Below are 26,196 nucleotides of genomic sequence, written 5' to 3'. Positions count from 1 at the left end.
ATCCCAGTGCAAAGGAGGCTACACAACTTGACTGAACAGAAGCCAAGTGCTCAATGTCACACAGCTCCTATGTTCCCACGGTAAGCGCCTGGTTCTAAGGGCCGTGGCACATTACACCACACTGCCCGACACACACAGCTCTTGGTGTTCCATCGTTGGTGACAGTGGCTACAGACCCCAGTCACAGACAACCTGGGAGGTCTGAAGCAGGGTAAATTATGTTAGAAAAAAGACAGGGTGTGATTCGGCTGCTTTTCTCACGTGTACTCACTCTGCCCCTAAAATGAAATGAAAATAAACCTAAGCTTCCAGGAAAAAGCCGAGAGGCAGTGTCATCCCCGAAAAGGAGTAACAAGGAAAAGGCCACCTGCTCATTGGGAAGTTGTCTGGAAGGTCCGCCTTCTGTGGTTGCCAGGCAACAAAGGTAAACAGCAGAGCGGCAGGATTATGGCCACTAACTACAGTGCCAACCAGGTAAGTTCTTTCTCTGTCTAACGTTTAATTTCGCCTTCCAAGACTCTGCCTTTGGATTGATGCCTCCCGTGGGATTCTGACCACTGACTAGACAGCTGCGAGTGGGGTGACGTGTTTGTCACTCCTCAGTTCCTCGGGGCAGGGAGGGCCCAGGGAGAAGCCCAAGGCGGCTCTGGGTTCAGTGTGTACCGTCGGTCTAAACCAGAGGCCAGCAAATCTTTTCTGTAAAGGGCCAGAGAGTAAATATTTTAGGCTCTGTGAGCCAAGTGACAAAAATCATATTGTATAGGTTTTTATATAAGGAGAGAGAACATTTCTCTATAACATTCTGAAAAAATTCAAAATATAACAACTGAGTGCAATTTTTTATACAACTGAAAAGAATGGAATCCTTCTAGCAGGATACAAAGTTGGTGTCCCCTTTTTACCAAGTGCAAATGTTCACCTACAAGAGCCGTCCTGGGGCTGTCATGAGCAGCTGTGAGCCGCCGACCAATGACCGACAACCGACTGCCTCAGCTGGGGGATGCGCAAAGCTCACAATACCCGCATGGGCCAGGGAGCTGTGTCCTACACAACTAGACTGAGAAACAACGGGCTTGAACCAGAGTTGGGGGAGGTGGCAGAAGGGGGGAGGGGAAGAGCCATCCTGAGCTTGGCCGGGCCATCCGCAAATGGGTAGTAGGATGGGTCTGGTCCCCGGGCCAGTTTGCTGACCACTGGCCTAGGCCTGCGCTGTCTAACAAAAACATAATGCGAATCACAAATGTCATTTTAAACTTTCTAGTAGCTACGTAACAAATTTTAAAGAAACAGTTAATTTTAATAATATACTTAGCCCAATAAATCCAAAATACTATTTCGACATTTAATATTTTAAGCTACAATCAGATGTCTTACGTCCTTTTTTTGTACTAAGTCTCCAAATCCCATGGATTTAAACTGGCAAAGCCCCTCAGCCCAGACTGGTCAGTCATGTTTCCGGAGCTCCTCAGCCACGTGTGGCTAGTGGCTCAACACTGGGCAGCCCCCTAGAGCCTGGCAGGTGGCTCAGGACCCTCAAACCTGAAGAGTGTGCCTTCACTTCCTGGGCTCGGGGCTTCTGAGCCCGACGGTTCTCACCCTTCTATCCACAGTACGAGAAAGCTTTCTCACCCAGGTTTCTGCAGAACTGGTCTCCCGCCAAGCCGACAAAACAGGTACCGCCCCACATCCCGCGCACTGAGGCCACCTTGCGGTGCTTTCCATCCTGCTCTGTAACTTAGGCCCCTAACTCCTGCAGCCTTCTTTGAACCCCCATAGCCCTTAGCCCCCAGATACCTTCTCCCTCTTTCTCACTCCTTTCCCGAACGGTCTCCCCACATTGCTCCCCCAGGGCATCTCTTCCCACGAAGGCTACACTCAGATTATCGCCAATGATCGTGGTCACCTGCTGCCTTCAGTGCCCCGTTCCAAGGTGAGATGCTCATCTCCATTCCCATGAAGAAGGCTAGCGAGGGGGGCAGACGAGCAGCCCCCTGTGGCCACCATCAGGCCGATTCACACAAACCCGAGCGCCCCAAACTTCCAGTCCACCCAGCAGCCGGGGTGGAACTTAGCACCCAGCACTCCCTAAATCAACCTGAATGAAACGAATGCCCTCAGGTGACACCACCAAATCCAGACGTAGGAGCAGAGGCCGAAGACTTCGGGTAATGGGGGGGTACACCTTTCGTCTTGTCTCTTTACCATGCATTCCCACAGGCAGAGGAGGGAACTCGGTCACTCACTAGCAGGCAGCACCCTTCAGGAAACCTGTTTCCCCTTTTAGGCAAACCCTTGGGGTTCCTTCATGGGCACGTGGCAGATGCCTCTGAAAGTGCCCCCTGCTCGGGCGACCCTGACTGCCCGTACAGCTGCTGGCGCTGCCTCCCTCACCAGATGGATAGAGAAAAATCCTGAGTTATTGAAGGCCTCCAATGGACTGCGCCCTGAAATCACTGGCAAGGTATGCATTCCTCCCACCTAACCTCCAATCCTATTGTCTCCATTTCTTTTCCACCTCGTGACCCTTGTTATAGCAGGGCTGTCCCAGCAGGGGGACTCCGAAGCGATTCTGCGGGGCCCTGTCTGCTCTTACTTAGCACCTCCTGAGATCCAAAGGGATGGGCTCCTGACACCTTACCCACCACAGTACAAAACGATCTGATCTCAGCGGAGGTTGGTGGAACCAAAGTGAACTTTTTCTTTGAACCTGACCTTTTGTCCAGGGCACGGGGAGAAAGAAAGAAATGTAGAATTCCGAGATGCCCTGGGACCGACCTAGGCCTGACCAGACTCCTTTCTGTCCTGCAGCCGCATGGTCCAGACAGTCAGAAGAAACCCAGGAAGTCTGCACAGCAAGCACCAAGCCCGCCGGCCCCACTTCTAAACGCCCCAGGCTCAAACCTCAACTCCCCGGATCAGCTGCGCAGCCCACACCCCTCTGCGGGTCACACTCCATCCAGGTCTCGGAAGCCACATGTCCTAACACCCCCGGAAGCCCTCACGCTAGCACACGGGCAGGTCCGAATCTAGCTGAGGCCCAGAAATACGAACCTGGGATTCCAGAAGGGACCGAGGGACCACACTGAGGAGACCTGTCTGGAGGTTGAGGGAAGTTAGCAAGAGCCCCCATCAGGGAAATTATGGGGTGGGAATAAAGGCAAATTTGGAAAATAAAAATCGCTTGTTGAATCTTTCACTGCTTTGGTTTTTTTCCCTCCCGCTATGGCTGCCCCTTCTGACCCATAACCTGGAAGAGGGCTAGGGAAACAGCAGGGAGAAGAGGCAGAGGCTTGGGGAGGGACACGTTTTTACAAGGCCTGAGTCAGTTGTAAGTTACACTGCAGACACGACCAAGAGGACGTCGGTCTGAATCACCCTCACCCTCATTTCTCCTCCTGAGCGCACACACCACCACCAAGGGCACAGGTGCAGTCGTCAGCTGAGCACCTGCTGTGTTTGGACCAGGTGGGGAAGGCAAGGTCCAGAAAGCCAGAGCTGAAGACACTGTCCTGTCTCAGACATCATGTCCGATGACAGAGCACACAGGGAAAACAGTTACAAAAGAAAAACTCAAGCAGAAGCACAAATAATAGTTTGAAAACTAAAGATGTACAGAGTGATTGGAAGACACAGACGAAAAACAGTGAGGAGAAGGTAAGTAGACATTTAGGACAGAATACAAACGTGAGGACCACTCTGCCACTCCCGGCCCCAATCACCCGAATGCTGAGAAGCCACCAAAACGGGCAACAAGTGCCCTGTCCCCTCCCAGCCTCTGACTCCTGCTCAGCAGCGCCCTCATCCTGCATCTTCCTGCCACTGGCAGTGACACGCAGGGCCCTTGCCCAAGGTTCCCAGCCCCAATGCCAAAGGGTCCCCTCGCGAACACTGGTCCCTCACCCCAAGGACAAGCACAGAGGACACATGGTTTGGGCCTGAGGACGCCCACCAAGACGGCCCAGGGCCAGTCGAGCAAAAGGGGAGACTGACCATCACTTGGAGCCTGAGACCCTGGGACCTGGGACCCCTGCGTCACATGGAAGGTCTCCTCTGCAATGGAAACCAATGATGTCGCTGCGACTCCTCTCCACCCACAGCTTGAACTGCTGGGCCACCAATGGAGTGGCAGACAAGACAGTTCTGTCACCCAGACTTTCCAGACACTGTCAACACACCACTGCTGCCGAGGGAGTTGAGGACCCAAAAGCCTGGCCTTTATGGATAAAAGCAGCAAGCTTCCCCACTGTAAATGTCTGCCAGGTTTTCACAATCCCTGCTTTTTCAATCTCTCCTCTCTCTGCTAATCTGCATCCTTAGCTCATGGTCCCTTAGCTTTCACCTGCGCCAGTCCTCTGGCTCCCTCACTGGATCACAGCTGGCTGAGCTGTACCACGGTGCTTAGAACCAGCTCTTTGTGGGGTCTGGATCCTTTCACAGCCCACAAGCGCTCCAGGCTCTTACTTCCTGCGCTCACTCCTTCCTGTTCTGAGGCTTCCACGTGATAGTAAATCCTTGCTACTTGCATCTGACACCCTGAAAATTTTCCCATTTGTAGAATAAACCATTTCTCTCCTGAGAAAGGTCCAAATGGGGGAGAAAATACCTGAGACCAGAGGGAGGGGCAACTGGCTTCTCTCAACCGCCACGCTCGGTCCCTCCAGGTTTCAAGGCGAGTCAAAGACAAAATGATCATTTTAATTGTTTCAGAAAAAGATGTCACATGAATTTGGGTTAGAAAACATGACAATAAGAGGCTTATTTTTCTGGAAATGCAAGGAGAATGAACAACTCTCAATGTTAATTTCTGCATCTCCCTTTTGCATCTTCCCCTCAATGCACCTGCCCCCAAAACCACCTTGCTCTCTGGCGGGACAGGCTGGTTTCCTCCACTCCACCCCCCTTCTTTCAGTCACACTGTGTGGGTGCTGAAGACCGGGGCTCTGACCAATGAACAGAGTGGTCCTTTAAGCCAGCAGCCCACAGGCAGTGGCACCCACAGTCCCTCCCGCTCCAGTCCCCACCGCACAGCCACAGAGCTGGCATTGTTTCTACCGTCTCAGGAAGAAGGAGCCAAAGCTGACCCTCAGCACAAATTAAGACCCAATAAGGAGAGAGAATGAGGGCTCCAGGGCCCAGAGTGGGCTGCACAGGGGTGGGGCAGGAAGGGGGATTCTGCTGTCTTTCCGTCTTTAGAAACAAGGGGAAAGCAGACCCTTCCCCACTGCTGTGGTTCTAGAAGGTACTGTAATGCTGAGCTGCAGGGGCTGTGCAAGCACAGAAGGGTCTACACAAATCAGGAGGACTTCACCCGGGGGCGGGGAGAGGTAAGAGCCCAACAGGAAGACAGGTGAGCGGATGATCTGAAGATGCTGCTGGGAGCTTCGCCTCTTCACATGGCTGCCAGCCCGGCAGAGGTCAGCACAGTAAGAACCAAGACGAGCACACCCGACTGGTACAGCTGCGGGATCTTCAGGCCTTTTCCTAGGTCCCACATCTGCAGAGAAAGAAAACAACTCGCAGCGATCAGGGCCTTGGTCACCGTCACAGCTCCCTTCCCAGAAAGCAACCCCACCTAAAGGACCAGGTGACGCCTCTCAGGTGAGTCTAGAAAGCCCCCAAATGCCAACTTCACCTTCAACACACCCACTCAGCATGTGACAGAGAGGCATCCTCAGCCTCCACCGGAACTTCCAGACTGAACACATCACTTCCCTCCTGACGACAAAGCCAGGTCACTGTATCCTAAAGCGTGCTCCTGCACAAACTAGCTCCTCAGTATGCCGAAAGCGTTACACGGGCTAAGAAAGTTCTGTGGTCAGATAAACATGGTAAACATTTAACTGCAAGACTTGTCAAACAATTCACTCACGTACACTGACTCTCCAAACCGTGGGTATGATACACGTGACTTCCTGGGGCAGCCCGTCCACTCATCCAGCCCAGGACCAGTGCTCTGAAGAACTCTGGGATTCACAACTACCCCTCCACTTTGTTTTGACTGTGGCCCCCACGAAGAAGTAACTTTTTAGTTAGTACCCCGTATATATACGTGTTAAAGAGAAAACCACAGGCCAAGCACCGCGTCACTCGTGCTCAAGCCCATGAAGCCAGGCCTAGAAGTAACACCTGATCTAACTGCGTGTTAGCTCTCCCAGAAACCTCATCTTAACCAGTCGGGAACATTCTGGCCATGCACCAGTGAGGTCATCTGTCACATGCCCACAGAAGAGGAGGCAATCTCTTCACCCAAAGAAAAGGTGTCCAGGCCCCAAAATACTCCTTTCTTTTGTTAGTCGCTCCCTTGCTCCACCTTTTTCCCATAAAAACCTTCCATTTTGTACAACCCTTGAAGTTCTGATCTTTCTGCCATACTCATGCTTCGCTTAATAAAGCCAATAAGATTTTTACCATTTATTCAGTTGAATGTTGTCTTTTAACAAATGTACAGAAGTTCATGGAATGATAAACAATATTCACCAGGAAGGTGTGTGCTACCTTCCACACGTGATACTCTAATTTAAATTTCTTTTTTTGTTGGCAGCAACCCACTCAATTGATTTTCCACCCACTGGGTCAAAAACCACAATTTTATAAACCCTGATCTAGACTCCTGTGTCCCAGGGATGGTAACACACTGTGTTCAAGTTGCTGACAGGTCCCGTGGTAACAGCAGACTCTTCAGGTTCCCCCCTTTCCATACCTCACTGCCCCCGCCATGCCTACTCTGTGAAACTGACTCAACTAGGAGCACTTCAGAGAAAAGTAGAGCCCAGGAAAAAAGCCGGATGAGAAGATGCCCCAGCTCAGCCCCAAAGAGCTTCTACCCACTTCAGATGAGGAGTCCAGCAGATTCCACAGAAAGCTGTTTGTCTAGGGCCAAGTGTTTTACAAAACTTGAGTCCCACTGGCTGGCTGGTGGTGATGGGGACGTACTCTAGAATGCCCGAGATGCACCACGTCTCCATGCCCCCACCAGAGTTTCTGGCAAGGTGGCTGTCAAGCTCAAGGAGCAAAATATCCGATTGTCCCAGAGAACAGATACAACGCTGACCCACACTCAGAACCAGTACCTTCCAGAAGCAAAAACTAAGGCAGATTTAAGGGCTTAAGAAAAGCCTTAACTTAGCTCTGAGACTCTGCAAAACCTGTTCGCCTTCCTTCCCCAGGTCGAGTGCCTGCCTGAGCCAGGATGTGACAGAGGAAGCTGAGCAGTGGTTCTCAGCAGAACTTGGCTCTGTGGGACAAGAAGGCTGTGATGGAAACGCCCTCCCCTCAGAGAGGTCAAGTTATCAGGGGTCAAAGGGAACCCTGCCCCAGGGGACAGCTGGTAGATGCGCTTAGTCTCACAGGCCATGGATCTCTCATTCCTCCTATTTCCATTAAATTGGCCAGTGGACCGGACTGAAATTCAGACAGTACTTGTCTCTAGGTGCTAATGAGGAAGTTATACAAGGTCAAACTAAGGCAAAGGCATCCATGTGACAGATGGCTCAGGCTGTAAAGGAAAAGCAGCAAGAAGGGGATTGTATTCATCTTCGGAGAAAGGAAGCAAGACTAGGGAGGGAGACCACAGACCAGGAAATCTGAGGGCTGGAGGAGGGGCTAATCCCCTTCATAGAGAGGAAGGGACACCAGTCCGACTGACCCCAAGGTCACATGGGAGGCATCAAAAGATTCCTAAACCCAACCTTAAGTCTGAGACCAGAGGCAACCCATTTCTGTTCAAGTGGGCCCCGTTGTCTCCAACAGCTCGAAACAAACAAAAGACAAAACAGTTGACATAACCCAATGTCAGGGTAACAGAGGTCAGGATGTCTGACTCAAACCCAGCTCGTCCTTCTGGGCTGACAGTAGTGTGGGACTGAAAGCAACCTGAACCCGCGTGTCCAGAACAGAGCCTGACGCAACAGGTACCAATTATCTGCCTAATAAACCCGCCTTCTATGCCAGGCTATGACCGGCTTCAGAGGCCTGTTTTTGTAACATCCCTCCTGAAACAGGAAGTGCTCGGGCTGAGAGCCCGTGAGTCCCTGCCAGGCCCGCACAGGCCCAGCTGCATCGGCAGCACGGGGTCTCGTCTGGCTTTCCCCAAGGGCCCCTGGACAGAGGCCCAGCACAGCCGACCTTGAGAATGGCACTGACGCAGACAGTGGGGCAGAGTCCTCGCAGCCTGTCGATCCCCTCACCCGGGAAAGGCACAGACCTCAGTGGACTTACCAAGTGTCGGATCCCATTCCAGGTGTGGTACATGAGCGGGAAGACGAGAGCAAACTTGGCCGTGTGGATCAGTGCCGGCCCCAGACTCAGTGACTTCACGAGTTCCAAGTAAGACTCAAAGTTCCCGGGCAGCACCAGGGCCGACAAGCCAAAAAGAGAGACCCCTGAGGAGATAAAGAAGCAAGCCCGTCACAGCTGCCCTCCAGCGTGCAGATCGGGGCTCCAGGAATGTCCAAAACGTGCAGGGCCACTCGGGACCCATTCTGCCAACAGCACACTCCACGGGCAGGGGCCTTCCTCTGGCACCCGTCGTCTGGCATCCCAGCTTCAGGTTCTGATGCCCTTTTCACGGCTGGATGCTGCATCTTGTCGGTTACCCTTCCCCCGTCTCATTCATACTGAATTGACCTAATCTCACCTCGATTTTACACCATCTGTCACTATGAAAACTCATGAGTATTTTAATCCCTACAGAACCTAAGCAGTGGAGGAGTGGTACTAGCCATCTCTTTCCATCCTTTAAAGGATTGCTTGTAAGGTTATTTTTCAATAAATTCTCTTTAGAAGTCAAACTAGTGTCATCATGCCTTTTCAGTTTCTCACTGGCCACCCCATCGCTGCAGGCTGAGGCGATCCCTCACCGTGGCTTCGTCTAGGCCAGCTTGGCCTATGACAGGAGCAAATGAGGACAAGCACCTTCATGACTTCCCATGGCCCAGAGGACCCAGGCCTGACTTCGCAGCATGGCAGGTGGTCCTGCACTGTCTGGGCACTTCCCACTTCCCTAGAGACACTGCTCTCAGACAACAACCCAGCTGTGCCCGTGCCCGAGGTCGTCTCCGTGGGAACGCCCTCCTCTACCTCCTGCACGAACTTCCTACTCATCCTTCTTTCAAGCGCTCCAACTCCTTCAGTTGGTCTCCCCTCTGGGATCTCGTATCTCTATTAAAAAGTAACCACGGTGCATTATAAATATTTACTTGTTTTACTCTGTAGACTCCCAAACAAAGTAGATTGCCCAACTATTATCAAAGTAGAGGCTATTATTGTCACTACCCAATTCCTAGCACACATCAGGGGATTAATTAGAAGGTAGGAGGAGTGAACTGTTCTTTCTTAAATGACCACCAGAAGCGAACTGGTTCACATGGGTGTATACACTAGTGAGGAAAGATTTCCTAAGCACCTACTGAGCGCTAGAGGGTATGAATGGAAAATGGATACACGCAGCCCCCACTCTCTAAGAGTTTAGTCTAGTAAAAGAGATTTATAAAAATTAAGCAAACAAAATAATTACAAATTATGTAAAAACTATGAAAGAAACCACCAGTGCAAAAAGAACTATGAAGGAACAGTGTGAAATAGAAAATTGACAAGAAAGTTGACAACAGAACTAGAAACAGAAGCTACTACCTTAGATATGGCGGCAAAGTGCTCTCTGACCTGATAATGTTGTTGAGATCTAAGGGGAGGAAGGAACCACGCATAGCAGTGGTGGACACTTCAGGTCAGGCTGAGATGCACGACAGCCCGAGCCACAGCTGCAAAGACCAGGGTGGCTGGAGCAGAGGAGCCAGGGAGCATAGCCAGGATGAGTCAGGCGTCTTAGGCCTTGGCGGAGACCAGAACTTAAATCTAAGGAAGACTCTAAGTGTGACATGGTTCAATTTGTTTTCAAAAGGTTTTCCTTGTCTTGCTGTTATGTGAAAAACAGATTGCAGGAGCGACACCGGAAGGCAAAGTCCCAGCTGCCAGGACCGACTTTGCTTCAGGCTGAAAGACTCGATTCTGCCATTTGGCCCAGTGCACGGCACCTTCTAAAGAGATCGCTGCGACTAAATGTATCATGCTCTCATCCCTGTTTCTGGAAGTCAACACCCAGAGTAGTCTCTTGAGACCACATCAATTTCGGGATGGGCATCACGAGCACACCCATTTCAGGAGGAGTAAACTGAGGTTTAGAGAGTAAACTAAGCGGCCTAAGTCAAGTCGCTCTCTAAATCAAGTTGCTGAGCTGCAAAGGAGGCAGTGCCTAGCACCAAAGTAACAGCCAAGTTCTTCAAAGAAGTGTGTGTGCGTGTGTGTGCTGCGTGTATGCGTGTTCATAAACACACACAGACATACCTGCGCTCAAGGCCACACCAGTGCCACGGTGGCAAATGGACATCGCCATGGGAAGAGACCAACTGCAAAGAAACACACGAAGGCCATTAAAAAGGAGAAGGTGACACTCTCTGAGTGTCCACTTTGGCAAAGAGAATCAAACCACCTCAGAGAGAGGCACTACCGTGTTTCTACGAAAATAAGGCCAGGTCTTATATTAATTTTGGCTCCAAAAGCTGCTTTAGGGCTTATGTCCAGGAGATCTCATCCTGAAAAATCATGCTAGGGCTTATTTTCCGGTTAGGTCTTTTTTTCGGGGAAACACGGTATTTACACACAAAAACAAACAGCTTTCACATTTGTGTGTTTCCACTTTCTAGTCTGAAAATAAGAACGCTGATTTATTTAAGAAGCATCCTTCCCTTGTACCAGACTGCACCACTGACAGGGCTGAGAGCACAGATCAGTTATAACTCACACTCCTCCTCTTGTAAATAGAAACAACATGGGTCAAAGACGCACTTCAAGTTGTACATGGTGAGAAAATAATCACCTGAATATAACCCACTGGGTCCTTCCGTTTCTCCCATCATAAAACTGAACTAGAAAAAAACCTAAGTGAGTTGTATTTATTCACTGCTTCATATAACACGCAGTCACCCCTCAACTCCCTTCTGTGTTGTTTTTACACTTACTTTTCAATTACAGTCGATATAAAATATCATATCAGTTTCAGGTGTAAAGCACAATGGTTAGACATTTATATAATTAACGAAGTGATCCCCGACTAGTCTAGTGCCCACCTGACACCACACATAGTTATTACCATATTGTTGACTCTATTCCCCATACTGTACTGTACATCCCCAGGACTATTTTGTAATGACCAATTTGTGCTTCTTAATCCCTTCACTTTTTCGCCCAGCCCCCCACCCCCTCCCATCTGGTGACCATCAGTTTGTTCTCTGCATCCATGAAATTCTCTTTTATTATATACCCCAAAAGATCCAAATTGAACATACTATTTATTCCTTAATAAATCACGCATTCCAGATTTTTAAGTCCAATTTTGCTGGATTTAGTATATGTTTCTTAATTCACAGTAGTTTTGAAATACTCTGTCATCAAACTGCTTTTGAAATCATGTTCCAAATTACCGATCTGCCAGAGTTCCCACACCACCATGTCCCGCACCCAGTTCTCCCATTCAGGGGGAGGACAGGAGTCTCCCCACCCTGGAAAGTCTGCTTAGACACAGATGCTGCACCTCAGCAGACCACAGGCTTAGCACTGAAGGGAAGCGACGCAAGTGGGTTAAAAAGACCTCGAAAAGGAATCGTGACGGTAGAGTGAAAACGGTCACAAGAAGAAAGGAGTAATGTCCAAAGAAACCAAACAACTGACTAGACACCACTCTGATTAACACCAATTTAACACGATAAAAATAAAAGGCAGAAGAAGAGCCACATAACAAAAAACAAGCAGAGAACAATGACATGATTTGGCTAGAAAAATCAGGAGACTAAAACGCAGAATGAGCTGAGGCTTGCAAACATGTCAAGGACAACAAAAAGGGGCTTTTAAAATTGTCCTCGGGGTAAGCAAGCCTCCCAACTGGGTGGGCAGCTTTATGTTAATGGATGACAGAGTGCAAAGTAGATTGCCCAACTATTATCAAAGAGAATGATTATCACACTGAAAAAGAAAGAACAAATATTGATTTGAGAGAACTGAAAAAAAGAAAAAAGAAAAAAAGAGGTGGGGAAACTGGAAGACATCGCTTAGCGTTCCAAACACACTTAGGGCTCCTGGCCAGACGGTTAAATCCGCTACCGAAAGAGCCACCATGAAATACAGGCACTATCCCGAGATCTTGTGTGATGTGAGAAACTTCTGAAGCCAAATGTTACCCTAATTTCCTAAAATGGCTAAAACCGTGGCCTGGTGAGCCGAGTGCTGAGTAGGCGAGGGAGGTTTTATTTTCCAAACCACCACCAATGATTTCCAGTCCCACATGATCTTCCAGAATCTTGTCACTCCTTGTGCCATCAGGCGGGTATTTGGCACCTCGAACCCAGGCAGGCCACCATGACAGACTGCCTCCAGAAACACAGTGCCAACACTGCCTGCTCCCAGATGCACTTCCCTGTGCCCCTTCACTCTGTGATGAAGCCCAGAGTCCTACGCAAAGGCCCAGGGGGACAGAAAAGGAGGCCCCGACAACCAGAACCAACCCCAGACATGCGAGTCAGTATGTGCAGAGCGACTCGGCCCAGCCCATGTTTCCTAGCTGAGGCCTCAGATGTCACGAAGCAAAGCTACGAAGTTGTCCCCACTATTTCCTGTTCGCACACTAGCTGAGAGTCTAGTACAGAAAATCAAGATTCTTTTAACTCACTTAGAGAAAAGGCAACCGATCACTAGGAGCAGTATGATTTCTCTTAGGAAAGATGTCTTTCAGGGAATACCACCGAGCTCCTTTGCACACAGATTCTTATTCATCTTTGTATTTCCAGCTCCTAAGATACAAGCACACTCAGAGCATCCGCAAATAGCTACTGATTTGCAGTGTGTTCATTCTAGTTCCTTTTCTGACTCTGAGTAGAATGGTAATCAAAGAAAGCTAGAGACACAGGATATATCAATTTCAGCGACTGATCTACTAATTGTGCTGCAAGTACCACCGAGAACTAAAAGGAGACTCACAAATGGCCAACAGACACATGAAAACGTGCTGCCCGTCACTAGTCATCACGGAAACAGAAATCAAAGCCACAGAGAGATGCCTCCTCACGCCCATTAGGGCGTTTATGATAAAAAAAAAAAACTCATGGCAAGGGTGTGGAGAAACTGGAAGCTTCCTCATGCTGGAGGGAAGGCACTGGTGCAGCCCGTGGAAACAGCATGCCGCTCCACAAAAAATTACACAGAATCCCCATGTGATCAGCAACGCCGATTCTGGGATTTTCCCCGAGGAGCTGAAAGCAGATATGCAAAGAGACAGCTGCACCTCCACGTTCGCAGCAGCGCCACCCACGACGGCCAAAGGCAGAAGCCACCGTGTCACGGTCACCACTGTGTCCTCGGCACAATGCAGTACTGTTCAGCTTTAGAGCAAGTCGGATTCCAACACACGTACAACCTGGAGGAACCGTGAAGACATTATGCTCAGTGAAATAAGACAGACTCAGAACGACAAACGTCGTGCGACTCTACTTTCTGAGGTCCTAGATTCCAAAGACATGAAGTTGAGTGGGGGCTGCCAGAGGTTGGGGACAGGGGTGTTGGGAACGACTGTTTACGGGAGAGTCTGGAAAGACGAGAGGACAGTGGGGACACCTGCGCGACAGTGCGCGTGTTCTTGACGCCACTGAACTATACAGCAAATTTGTGTTCCGTGTACTCACCCACAACAAAAAAAGTTACCCTCCGGCAGCAGTAAGTTACAGAAAGGCCACACCCACACAGAAGCAGCAGCACAGATGTGACTCACAAGACTTAGCGGTGATGGCAGTTTTCTCTTTAAAACAGTCCTAGGCAGGATTCTGAGATCACCTTCAAACCTGGTTCTATCACAACAAGTTTGTTCCCAGCATTAATGTAATAAACTCCTGCACGCTTAACCAATTAATCAATAAATAAAATAAAGGCTTTTTTTTAAAAAAAAAGACAGCTCAATTTAAAAAAGAGCATAGAACTTGAATATACATTTTTCCAGATATATTAGGTTGGTGCAAAAGTAATTGCGGCTTTAAAGGTTAATAATAACTGCAAAAACCACAATGACCTTTGCACCACCCTAATACAAACAAGCACATGTGCCAATAAGCACATGAAAAGATATTCAAAATCAACAAAAGGTTGTGAGGGGGAAAAATGGGCTTAGATCTATTTTATATAGTTCAAGGTAGACCTAGAGCCACTGGAGAGAAGATATAAGTCGTAGTGAGTTAAAGAAAATAAGGGTCTTTCTGATAAGTGAAATTCCCACATTGGAAAAGTGTGCTAGTGAATTCCTTGCCATTGGAGGTGTGCAAACATAGGCAGACAACCGTTTGTGAAAATGCTGCAGAGGAAATTCACTCGTTAGGGACAATACTGGCTTTTAAACTTTTTTTTTTTTTTTTTTTGAGCAGCACCCTTTCTTCAGATGCAAAAACCCAGCATATAAAACAGATCAAAGCACAGCTGCTTTGCTGCCATAGTGCAGTCTGCAGGGCCAGCCCCTCACAAGTGCCCACAGCAGCTCGGCGGGAGGCCCAGCGTGAGTGGCACTCAGAACCAATGGGGCTGGTGATCAAGATTAAAATCTAAGAACGCTTCCAATGCTTAAGTGTTTAAAAACTTTTTCTAATATCATTTTGAAAGACTCTTGTTCTCCTGATAACTTAATCTCTGGATACACCTTTGCTTTGATAAGCCGACTCAATTTATTAAGAGATAAAGAGCGCTTCAGAAACTGCTGACTTAACCACTTACTTCCATGCCTCCTCCAAACAACTCTGAAAGTTCATATCAGAAAACAGGGTCCCAGATATCTTAGACTTCTTCCTCAGACACGTCACGGTGGATACAGCCCCGTGTTTCCCTGCTACTTGTTTTCTCCCACAAGGATGTCTAGAGTTTCAAAACTGGAAGAGCAGATAGGCAGTGAAAGACCCACCTCACCAGGTCACGACCGGCTGTGTACAGCCCGTGAGAGGCCATAGCTTTAAGTACAGACTCAGAACGATCTGACAAGTTCTTCCCCATTGCAATCCTCCCCCAAATCTTTCTTCTCTTAACAAAAAGTAGCAAGGACTGAGATCACTTATTAGTATCCTTCTGTTTCAGTAGAATGTCCAATTTCTGCACTCAGAATTATTTCTGGAATCCAGCTTGGAAAAAATCTCAAGGGTTGTGGTATTTGTGGAGGCGGTGAAGGGCCGGCCTCCCTGGCAGTAATCCAAGGAAAGAGCGTAGCAGAGCTCAAGCTACTTTGCTGGGTTAGCTAAAAAGGAGCAGATCCAAAGGTTTTTTGGGGGAAGACACCAGCATAACAGCCGTCAGAGCTACTTCTGAGAGCGGTAACAGATACCCACTTCCGCACGTGCCAGGGTCCTCACACCTATGTACCCTGGCTCCTTCTACTGAAAGGGCCTAGAAGCCATGACACCCTGGTCGCAACAAGCACATTCGCACCCAGACCTTGATTTCACAGGAGCCATCTTGAGGAACTCCCAGTAGCCAAATCTAGGACAATCTGAACATCAAAATAGATGAGAATAACATTGGAACCCTTTGGGCAAAACAATAAGAAATCAATCTCTCTCTCGCTCTGTTTCCAGTTCCTGAAACAGAGCTCCTAAAACCCTTATAATCTCCTGAGTGATAAGGGTGCTAGGAGCATCTTACGCTCTAACATTTGGTGTTTGGCCCCATTTCCTGACGCACAGTTCCTAAATCCATTGGAATTTCCTGGGCGGTAAGAGCCTCCTTTGTTCTAATGAGGTGACTCTGGATGGGGCCTGTCACCAGAAAGACCAAACCACGGTCAGAAGCTTGGACCTTTCAGCCCCACCCCCACCTTCTTCCAGGGAGGGGAGAGGGGCTGGAGACTGTTAACTGATCGTGCCCATGTGAGCAAGCCTCCATAAAAATCCCAAAAGTACGGGGTTCGGACAGTATTTCAGTTGGTAAACAGATGTGGATGTCAGAAGGGCGGAGCACCCCAACCCATGGGGAAAGAAGCGGCTGTGCTCAGAACCTTCCGGACACACAGAGGCACCTGTAAGGGTGGCTGGCTGTTCATCTGTCACCTGGAATGCCCTTTATAATAACCAGGTAACGCGAGTAAGAGTTTCCAAGTTCTGTGAGCCCAATCACTGTACCCAAAAAAGGGTCACGGGAATCCGATTTATAGCTGGGACTTGGGGCTGTCATCTGAGTAGGGCAATCTTGTGGAACTGAGCCACTAATCTGTGAGGTCTTCCGGAAGTTAGTGCCAGAACAGAAGTGTGGACACCCAATTGGTGTGGGAAAAACCCCTACACGTTGGTGTCAGAAGTACTGAGTATCGGGGGAAATGGTGGTGTTCTTCCCTCAGTTGGTATGGTAAGACTAGAGGAGAAGTGACTTTTTCTTTTCAGGAATCCTTGAGTCTATCCTGATAAAGAAAGTTTTACCCTATAGTAATCAATAAATCTGGAAGGTATGATGAAATTAGGAAAATCACAATTTGGCAACCGTCAGTTACAGCTGATTCAGGCAAGTGCTATCAACAGATGCTGGTGGGTAGAAGTATGAGAAATGACGTACTTATAGTCTTAGTCTCCCCACATAATCAGTATTAACTAATAAACACAAAGTAGCAGACGCACCTTAACAGTGAGAAAGACTTACACCGCCAGCAATGGACTAAACCGCCCAGATACAACACACTGAGAAGAGCACCGCAAAGCTTCAGAAGCATTCCCGCCGAAAACGCAAAAATCACAGGGAAACCTCAGGCAAACCCAAACTGAGGAACATCCTAAAACTGGCAAGGTCATAAGAGATAAGGGACGACTGAAAACTGTTCCCTACTGACGGAGGTTAGACACCACTGAACGCAATACATCAGCCTGGGTGGGGTCCTGGACCTCTGAAGGACATCTGGCAACATCTGAATGGGACACGCGGACCAGATGGGAGCACGAACCAACGTCAACTTCCTGACTGTGAGGGCTGTCCTACGAACGCCCTTGAATTCCGGAGACACACATTCGAGTATTAGGGGACAGTGGTCGGCAGAGTCACGGCCACCCTAAAGCTGTGTGCGTTCTGATCCCTGGGACCTCACGTGGCAACGGGGAATCGGATTGCTAATAAGCTCACCTGAAGACAAGCAGTCCATCCTGCATGACCTGGATGGGCACGATGGAATCACAAGGGTCCTTAAAAGAGGCTGGCAGAAGAGCAGGTCAGAGAAGAAATGTGACAATGGGTGAAAGTCATGGGATGGGAGTCGAACTTGACCCATCACTGCTGGTTCTGAAGATGGAGGAAAGAAGCCACAAGCCAAGGCAGTCAGAGCACCTCTAGGTGGAAAAGACAAGGAAGCCCTCTCTCTCCCCGGAGCCCCAGACGGGACAGAGCCCTGCCGACACCAACTTCTGCCCAGTGAGACCTTGCCAGCCCTCTGGCCTCCAGAGCTGTAAGCTAAGAAATGGGTTGTGCTTAGCAACCAAGTGTGTGATCACTCGCTGCAGACAGAGTAGAAAGCTAAGGCAGGACTAACAGGCACTGTCATTGCTCCGCTTGTTCTTAGGCCATCCCCACAGGCTGACAAGCCGAGAATCTGCATGAAGGTAATCGGGAACTCTGTGTGCTGTTTCTGCAACATCCGCACAAATCTGCAATTGTTTCAAAATACTGTTTTTGAATTAATAGCATTTTGACTTACCAGAATTTTCCAAATGGTAGCTTTGAAGGAGAGACTACCCTTTAAGGCCACAAGACAACATTTAGTCACCTTCTTAGAAGATATCTGGGGGATAATCAAGGAGAGCGGGGTCCAGTCTCCAGAACCCCCAGCCACTACTTCTAGAATCCCCAGTCCCAGAGCCTTACCTGTAGATAGTGATATGGGGAGACAAAGGACGGTTTGAACCAGTGTTCTTACTCCAGAACCTCTCCATCTCTTCCTTGGCTGTGGTTCCCAAAGGAACAGCACTAAAATAAAACCAGAAGGTATTAAAATGATTAAAAGTAAACTTGCTTTAAATTTTTATGTAAGAAAAAGTTAAAATAAAGAGAACTGGGCTGGAAGAACCCACTGAGAAAGGAAAGCACACTCGTCCACTCACCTTAGTTCTACGCCAAGTTTGACTCAGCTATTTATGAATATAACCTCAGTCACCCCGTGATGTATATCAGAGGGTAACTTCTTCCCGCCCCCGATGCACAGGTCCACCAAGGCAAGCGCGACTTCTGTCTCGCTGGGCACCAGCAAGCACAACACCTCAAACGGTTTACACGAATGGACAACCCTCCTCCCAGGCCACACATGCCATCTCACACGCCGCTGGCTCGTCAAGTCTCCCTTTCAGATTCTCAAAAATCAAGAACTGCATTCCACTCAGTATGTCTGCCTAATTTCTTGGTGTCCCTCGTCACGGGGCTAGGCTGAAGCCAGTTGTTAAGTATCTATGTTCAACAATTTATTATGTGCCTGCATTAAACATGATTCCATCCCCCTCCAAAAAATAAACATCACTCATGTATTACTCCTGCCCAAAACTGATAGCCTGAATCTAATCTTTAGAAAACCAGCAGACGAACCCAACTTGACAGACACTCTACAAAACAACTGGCCGTCAACGCCATAAAAGACAAACGAAGGTTAAGAAACAGTTCCAGATGGAAGGATCCTAAAGAAATATGACAATTAAACACAGTTTGTGAGCCTAACTAGATCCTGAATGGGAAGAGGAGGTCTGTTGTTCTGTAAAGTACATTATTTGGGACAAACAGAAAATCTGAAAATCGACTGTATGTCGGATAAAAGTGTATCAATGAATGTCCTGAATTTGATAATTGAGTTTGTAGAATTTTACTGTGTTCTATAATATAATGTTCGTGTCCTTAAGAGAAGTATTTAGAAGGAAAATGTCATGATGTCTGCAGCTTAATCTCAAAGAATTCAGAGAAAATAATAACAGTGATTACATGTATATCAGGCTGAAGCACATTAAGTGGCCGGTACTAGACCAGTGTAGACCTACAGAAATACCAACTTTATATGGCACAACCTAAACTTCATGGAGGGATAAGTAAACACTGCAGATGTGAACAACTGATGAATCTAGGTGAGAGATATACAGAACTTCACTGCATTATTCTTCCAATTTATATGAATGTGTAAAATATTTCCAAAACTAAAAGTAAAAAAAAAAAACAAACAGCACAGAGGCCATTGTTGAAGTCAATAGGCTGGAAATGAAGATAGCAGGAAGAAATATATTTAAAGGCTAATTCCTGAGAGCTGCCCCAAAGTAAAGGTTACAAGGAATAAAAGCGTTAAAGGAAGAAAGACTAAACAGAAAGGAGAGAAGAAAATTAGACGTCAAGGAAGGAATCAAGAACTGGAGTAAATCAATGAAAGGCTGAAAGGGAGGAAAATTAAGAAAAGACCAAATAAATATTCTACTCTTTCTTCCTCAACCACCAGATGAGAAAAGTGGTGACCGTGATCACTATGGCTTCAGCCAACCGCCTACAACTACTCACTCTCGTACGTCCCCCCAAAATCTAAGCCAACAACCTAATACTCTTCCCTGAGGAAAAAATGTCCGGTAATAATAACCCCGCAGAGTTAGAAACTTACTTTCTCACACAGAGCTGAGGACCAAGGTGGGCACGGAGGCAATGACGGCCAACATGTCTGCAAAACAACACAGTGAAGAGTCAGCACACATTTAGAGACCAACTTCTCTGTTCTGTCTGCCGTAGACCTAGGGGTGGAGGGGAATGAGGAATAAGATGGAAGCAATGACAGTATCGTGTCCTTGAGATCATTTTCTAGTTGGAGAGCTACAACTTTAAATACCTTGAGAATAATCACAAATATTACGTACAAATGCAAAATAAAATTTGGCTGAACACAAATGATACAAGGTAAAGGCATAATCAGAGTTGGTAATGTTCAACAGAGAAGAAAGTGACTTTTGTTTTGTTTTCTTACTTTAATATTCTGAAAAGGAATATATTCAAATATTTTATATATATAAAAATTTCCCTCCCACATATGTCCCCAATCTTCCTATTACTTCTTCCTTTATTAGTAACTGAATATTTTAGTTTCTGAATATTTTAGTTTTGCAGAGTTCTTTCATGTAAATAAACAAGCACAAATAACTATTTTTATGTCCTCTTACTTTTACACAAAAGGTGAATACCAGACATATATTTGCACCTATTTTTAATTTAACAGTATCTTCGAGAAATTTTCTATTTCTTCTTTCTAAGAAAGTGACATTTTAAAGCTAGGTCTTAAAGGAGGTGATGGTTAAAAAAAAACAAGTTTAAAAAAAAACAACAGAACAAGCTGCCGGCAATTCCAAGTACACACCTCCTGCGGCAGCTGGAGGAATGAAAGGTTGAAGAACAGGGTGTCTGTGGAGGGGGGGCCCTAAATACTAAGCTCTCGTTTTAGGAGCTGCCATCACGTTGCAAACAACCTGGAGGAACTTCCAGTTAAAAACCCTCTCCTATAACCGTGTGAAAAAAATGAGTACCCAAAGACCTGCTTACTGCCCAGGTGAACAGGTGCGTGAAGAGGACACGCAAGTTTCCGACTCCTTTGAATGTATCCACTATCACCAGACCTGCTGCTCGGGTGTAAGACTGAGATGTGCCCCGACGTCCTATGTGAAGAGACGTTACCTCAGGCCCAGTTCACACAGCAGCTGGACCACCACACTCCCTTACTCACATTCCATCCACTCTTTCCAGAAGCACTTAAGAAAGTTATCAGAATGAAGCCCTGGGACTAAAATTAAAACACACCAATTCTACAAGTTTCCCGTGTCTCCGCTACACGCACTGCACTGTGGGAACATGGACCTCACCAAGTCCAAGGATGTCCCTCGCCCCATTGCTATTAGACGCACAACCATTTCAAGAACCCTTTGCTTTACACTAGGACACGGGAAGGGCCCACAATGTGAAGGAAAAATAATCCAACCATCACTTCCTTCAGCTCTTCCCTCTTTCCAGCTTTGGAACAAGAGGTGAATACAGACATTGTGTACCCAAGGCTCCCAGAAAGAAAGAAGTGGGAGCAAACCTCTTTAACTCAATTGGAGCCATTGTGACACTGAGTTGCAGGGCACGCATTCCTCCCAGCGGCAGGCCTGGCCGTCACTCAGCCCCCGGCCGTGTGCACACGTGGGCTGGAATGTACAGCGCTGTCTAGTGTGACCGTCCCAGACAAATACCAATGGAAACGCCCCACAGACACCGCGGCCCAAAGTCCACAACCTCCAGTGAAATGTGACAGACACAAGCAGGTATGGTCTTGCCTTTGCACGTGAAACCAGGCGCTCTGAAAGGATCCTTTTCCAATCCTGAAACAGTGCTTCATGTGTTGTAGCTACAAAGTAACAGCATTGTTTTACCTTTAATTAACAAGCCAGAAACTTAAAATGTCTACTTAGTGTTGCCCCCTTCCAAAGGCATCACATCTCCCCAAAACTATAACCTTTGCTCCAACCGTTTCTGAAATTTCTCTGGACGGGAAATTTAATGCAGAAAGAGCAGCAGACCAAGTAAGAACGCAGACTGCAGTCCCAGCCCTGCATGAGACGCGCAACTGGAGCGAGTCAGAGCTGCAGCCTTCAATTCAGGGAACAGAATCAGTATTAGCTGCCTTGCTGGCTGCTAGATGACCTGAGGAAACGTACAGGAGAGCACTCTCTAAACTGCAACACACCGCATACATGCAAGACAGTGCTGATGTTTCACTGGTGTCCCCAAGGTCTTCACTCATTCTTAGCCAAAAGGCCGAGAAGCGATCCTCCCCCCAAGGTCTTTAGAATTCGCATCACATTCTTTTTAAAACCCTCAGTGGTGATAAAAAAAAAATTCATCTGCTGAAAATGGATTTGACTTTTGGAAAAAATAAGTTATTCAAAGCCAAGTCTATGTGATCAAACTGAGTAAAACCATTTTGGGTCCGAAACAAGACGTGACTGTACTATAATGAATTTCTCTTATGTGACCTCTAAACTTAATCTGATGGTATGCCAACAAGTTTCATACACGTCTGTGATAACAGCAACACTAAAACAGACGTATAACCTTGAAGGGCACGATGAAGAACAATCAATCACTTATATAAAAGTTCTGATCGACAGTTATTAGCCCCAGCTAACTCCTAAGCTACAACGTACGTCATCCCTGATTCTTCTTTTCTCTCACCGCCCATATCACGCAAGGCATCACCCAATGCTACCCGTTCGGTCTAGCATCTCCAGGCATTGAGTCCACACCCTCTTCATTCCCCCATGAACTGATGTCTCAGCACCAGCCTCTCCCCATCGTTCAACATGACCAGAGCTAACGTACTGAACAGCAACACTGACTTCACGGCTCTTCTGCCCAGAAGACTTTACTGGCTCCCCCACTGCTCCGCGGTAAGGTTCAGACCGCAGCCAAACAAGGCCCTTCTCAGCACTGCCCGGGCCGACTCTCTGGACCGACTTTCCAGCAAGTCCCCTTCTGCCCCCCACATCTACACAAGGTGCTACACTACACCCCAGAGAAGCAAGCCTTCTTGGGGCCACATGCCTCTGTCCATGCTCTTCCCTGACTGGAACCTGCCTCACAGCCTCATCCATTCCACCCTCAAGCCCAAATACTCCCGGACCACATCACCATTTCTTTAGCCTTACTTGCTGCACCTGCCGTGACCCACACCACTTGTTCATATCTCCATGTCAACATTTACTATGTCGCTTAATAATTAATCTATTTCTTTATCTCCTCTGCTAGACTTTGAGCTCAACAATAGGCTGGAATATTCTGCAGCTACATCACCTGTAATAATGTCTGACACACAGAAGAGGCTCAAGAAAATGGTGTGTGGATAAGTAGGCTTACTTTAAAAAGCAGCCTTATGAATTCAGTGTTACAACTTACGTTAGAGGTGTTTCACATAACTTTAATATGATGAGCAATGTCCAGAGGTCAGTGATTCTCAGTGACTTTGTGCTCAAACAGCACGAACATACCAGCCTGGCTGCTCTCAGCTCAGTTCCCTACCGTGTTTCCCCAAAAATAAGACCTAGCCAGACCATCAGCTCTGATGCGTCTTTTGGAGCAAAAATTAATGTAAGACCAGGTCTTACATTATATTATATAAGACCCAGTTTTATATTATACCCGGTATTATATTTTATATTATGTTATATAAGACCCGGTCCTATATTATAGTAAAATAAGACCATGTCTTAATATTAAGTTTTGCTCCAAAAGATGCATTAGAGCTGATGGTCCAGCCAGGTCTTATTTTCGGGGAAACACAGTATGTGTCTTGGCTTTGGCAAGTCATTCCTTGACTGAGTGTCAACGGAGTTTGGTTATCCTCAGCTGGTCATCCATTGCTGGCCAACCCGGGAACTGTTTAGGGAGTATACAAGCAGTATGCAGAGCCATGACACACAACACTCTGATAAAGGGGGCCCAAGTTATTACTCTTTTCATTCACAAATGAGAAATCTACAATCATGGAATCAACGACCTTGACTTGTTCAAAATAAATGGAATTAGTGATGCTACTAGAACTAGAAACCAGCTCCTAGAATTTCTTAGAAGGTAGTTTCCTTTGAGGTTAAAGCCACACATTATAAACAGTTCCGAATACCTCTAGTGAAATGAACTAGCCCTGGAAATTCACAGGACATATATTTTATTTTTAAAAGCCCTCCTATAAAAGCTCTTCTGAGAAATGAATGGAGAGGTGCCCTTCCCACAAGAGCTTCAGATTACACTATTGGAAGAGTCTATTTCTTGGCACTGAATCCTGGTGGTGAGTCCTTCTCAACTCAAAATAATGCTGTCTACTTAATGAGTATAATGACGGTCAGCTTCCAAACACTAAGCTTGAAACTCCTAAAGAGAATTGTTTAGAACCTATGTAATCACTCCAAGCTAAATGTTAATTCCACCAAAAGCCCTTGACCACTACCAAAACATGACATATCAAAGACGCCAAAAGCATTCCACTGCGGTCAAACTAAGTGGAATAAAGGAGGCAGTTCTGGCAAGACTGGCCGTGGCACACCTTAGAAAACGAGCTGCACCAGGAAAGGAGAGGCAGGGAGAAACACAAAGGAGTAAGATAAGCCATTCCTGCTCTCAACTCCAAAAGGGATCATTCTGTCACAGAGAAAAACTAAATAAAGTCCCTCTATTTTTATACTGGGTGACCTAAGTGGAAAGAGGAATGAGAAGACATTGGGGAAATCGGGAATTAAATCTCCACAGCATGAAACCTAACTTTCCATAACAAATAGTTTCCAAAAATAGGGCTGGCACAAAACGAGGCTGGGATTTGTACCAGGAGTGTCAAAAGTCACTGAAATCGTTCTGCTAGAAAGGCTCTGAGCAGAGCTTGAGGCCTACGCAGCGGGCCGTTCAGAATGGAAGAAATCTAGGTTATTTCTCTGGACGGTGAATTGACAGTGAGGAGAAAAACGGGGACATCCACTCCCTCGAATCCCCTGGGTGGGGCTGGGGCAGCAGAGCCACCGCGCCGGGCGCTACTGCCATCGGCCGCCCGAAGGGGTGCAGGCGTCCTGCACCGGGGCCAGGGGCCGTCAGGAACTCGGACAACGCCGCTCCTCGCCAGCAGCCGGCGTCTGCAGGCGTCAGAGGCCGAGGCCGAGGCCGAGGCCGTCAGGTCTCCCCGCCCAGGCCCAACCCGTCAAGAGCCGGTGGTTCGCCCACCTGACACCTGCAGGCAGACCTCGCTCTGCTGCGCCCCGCTTATTGCACTTCACCGACGTTGTTTTTTTTTTCTTTTTTTTAACAAATTAAAGGCAAGACCCTTCACCAGCAAAAAGATGACTCCTGGCTTTACTGCGATACCCGATGCTCGTTTGACTGCGGAGCTCTGAAACAGAACACGCTGTATCTCCGAGGGGCGCCCGCATTTATTTTCCCGGAGCTCGGCGCGGGCTGCGGCGGGGAGGGAGCTGGGACCCAACTGAGGGGTGGGCCAGGAGAAGGGGGCAGACCCGCGCGACCCCTGCGCAGGAAGTGAGGAAGACATAACGGGCCCGTGACCCCAAGGCCCCGCAGCGCCCGGGGCGGCAGGCCAGGCCAGCGGCCCCGCGACCCCGGGCGCGGCGCCATACCCGCCGGCACTTCCCCTGCCCAGGCACAGGCCACACGGCCGTCAGCAGGTCGTCGGGGGCCACCGCGGCTCTCCCGCGGGCCCTCGGCACCGACTCCCAGCCCCACACGAAAGTCACCTCAGCAGGAGCGCAGCCATCTTGGGTTCCGGCCTGGACGGAAGTGACGCCCGCGGCCCCGCCCTCGTGGCGGCGGGGGGCGGGGTCCGTCACGTGACATCGGGCTCTATAAAAGGCTGGGAGCCTCCCCAGCTCAGCTGAGTCCAATCATTTGCAGACCCCCACCCCCTCCCCCGTCCTCACCCCTTGAGGTGACTTCTGCCAGCATCTGCCCGAGTTTCGGCAGAAATGCCGCCGGCTGGAGCGCTGCAGGGTCCGTTTCTCCTGCGCACATGCTCACTTGGATTCGAACAGTTGCACTTCTCAGTCAGTCGAGCCCCCAAGGTGGGGCTGAGCCGTCTTGTGGGCCGGCGGACACCCTCCCGTCCTACTCTGAAGCTTCACCAATGCAGACACACGAGTTGGGACCCACCGGGAGGGAGTGTGAGAATGGGCCGTGGGGGAGGCGAGCTCGCAGACCACCGCTCCCAGGGACCCAGCCGTCTGTCCCCGCGCGATCGCGATCGCCTCGCGCCCCGCAATTCCTGGGCTGGAGCTGCTACGGTTGCTAGACGCCCACCGAGCAAAGACAACGCTCCCTTGTTCCTTGTTTCAGGGCGATGTGGGTGACACCCACAGCCAGAAGAACCTGTGGGGGTGGGGAGAACTCGCTTTCATGTGTGTGTGTGTGTGTGTGTGTGTATGTATATGTATATGTGGATATATATATATATGAACAGTTTTGAGGAACCCAAGCACAGCCACCGCTTCCAGAGCACTTAGGACCTAAGGGGGAAAATGAGCAAGTGAGAAGACTGCAAAAGTTCTGAGTCTGTTTGGGGGAGAGAAGGAGTGAAGGAGACAGCACAGAGCAACTCCCGAGCGACAGTAGAACATACTC

At 48.3% G+C, this 26,196-nt stretch overlaps 2 protein-coding genes across 4 annotated transcripts; one reads left to right on the top strand and one right to left on the bottom strand.

Annotated features, from left to right (window-relative positions):
• Positions 1–419: 419 nt before the first annotated feature.
• CFAP126 (cilia and flagella associated protein 126) lies at positions 420–4,814 on the top strand. 2 transcript variants are annotated; one of them, XM_033093017.1, is made up of 6 exons: positions 420–474; positions 1,611–1,673; positions 1,850–1,930; positions 2,285–2,461; positions 2,552–2,673; positions 2,809–2,950. In XM_033093017.1, exons 1-5 carry the CDS (start codon positions 448–450, stop codon positions 2,660–2,662), a joined length of 459 nt encoding a protein of 152 aa, XP_032948908.1. In that variant the 5' UTR covers positions 420–447; the 3' UTR covers positions 2,663–2,673; positions 2,809–2,950. The 2 variants fall into 2 exon arrangements, with proteins under 2 accessions (XP_032948908.1, XP_032948907.1); XM_033093016.1 differs by lacking the exon at positions 2,552–2,673 and having other exon boundaries at positions 2,809–4,814.
• SDHC (succinate dehydrogenase complex subunit C) lies at positions 4,675–25,410 on the bottom strand. Of its 2 annotated transcripts, none has more exons than XM_033093015.1 (6): positions 25,317–25,410; positions 19,667–19,723; positions 17,911–18,012; positions 10,342–10,403; positions 8,218–8,381; positions 4,675–5,494 (listed from the first exon to the last, which is right to left on the bottom strand). In XM_033093015.1, exons 1-6 carry the CDS (start codon positions 25,334–25,336, stop codon positions 5,390–5,392), a joined length of 510 nt encoding a protein of 169 aa, XP_032948906.1. In that variant the 5' UTR covers positions 25,337–25,410; the 3' UTR covers positions 4,675–5,389. The 2 variants fall into 2 exon arrangements, with proteins under 2 accessions (XP_032948906.1, XP_032948905.1); XM_033093014.1 differs by lacking the exon at positions 25,317–25,410 and adding an exon at positions 21,363–21,433.
• Between the last annotated feature and the right edge of the window lie 786 nt (positions 25,411–26,196).

The sequence above is a fragment of the Rhinolophus ferrumequinum genome, chromosome 22 (assembly GCF_004115265.2).
Source record: "Rhinolophus ferrumequinum isolate MPI-CBG mRhiFer1 chromosome 22, mRhiFer1_v1.p, whole genome shotgun sequence".
In the NCBI taxonomy this organism is placed as follows: Eukaryota; Metazoa; Chordata; class Mammalia; order Chiroptera; family Rhinolophidae; genus Rhinolophus; species Rhinolophus ferrumequinum.
This window is presented reverse-complemented; position numbering and strand designations above follow the sequence as displayed.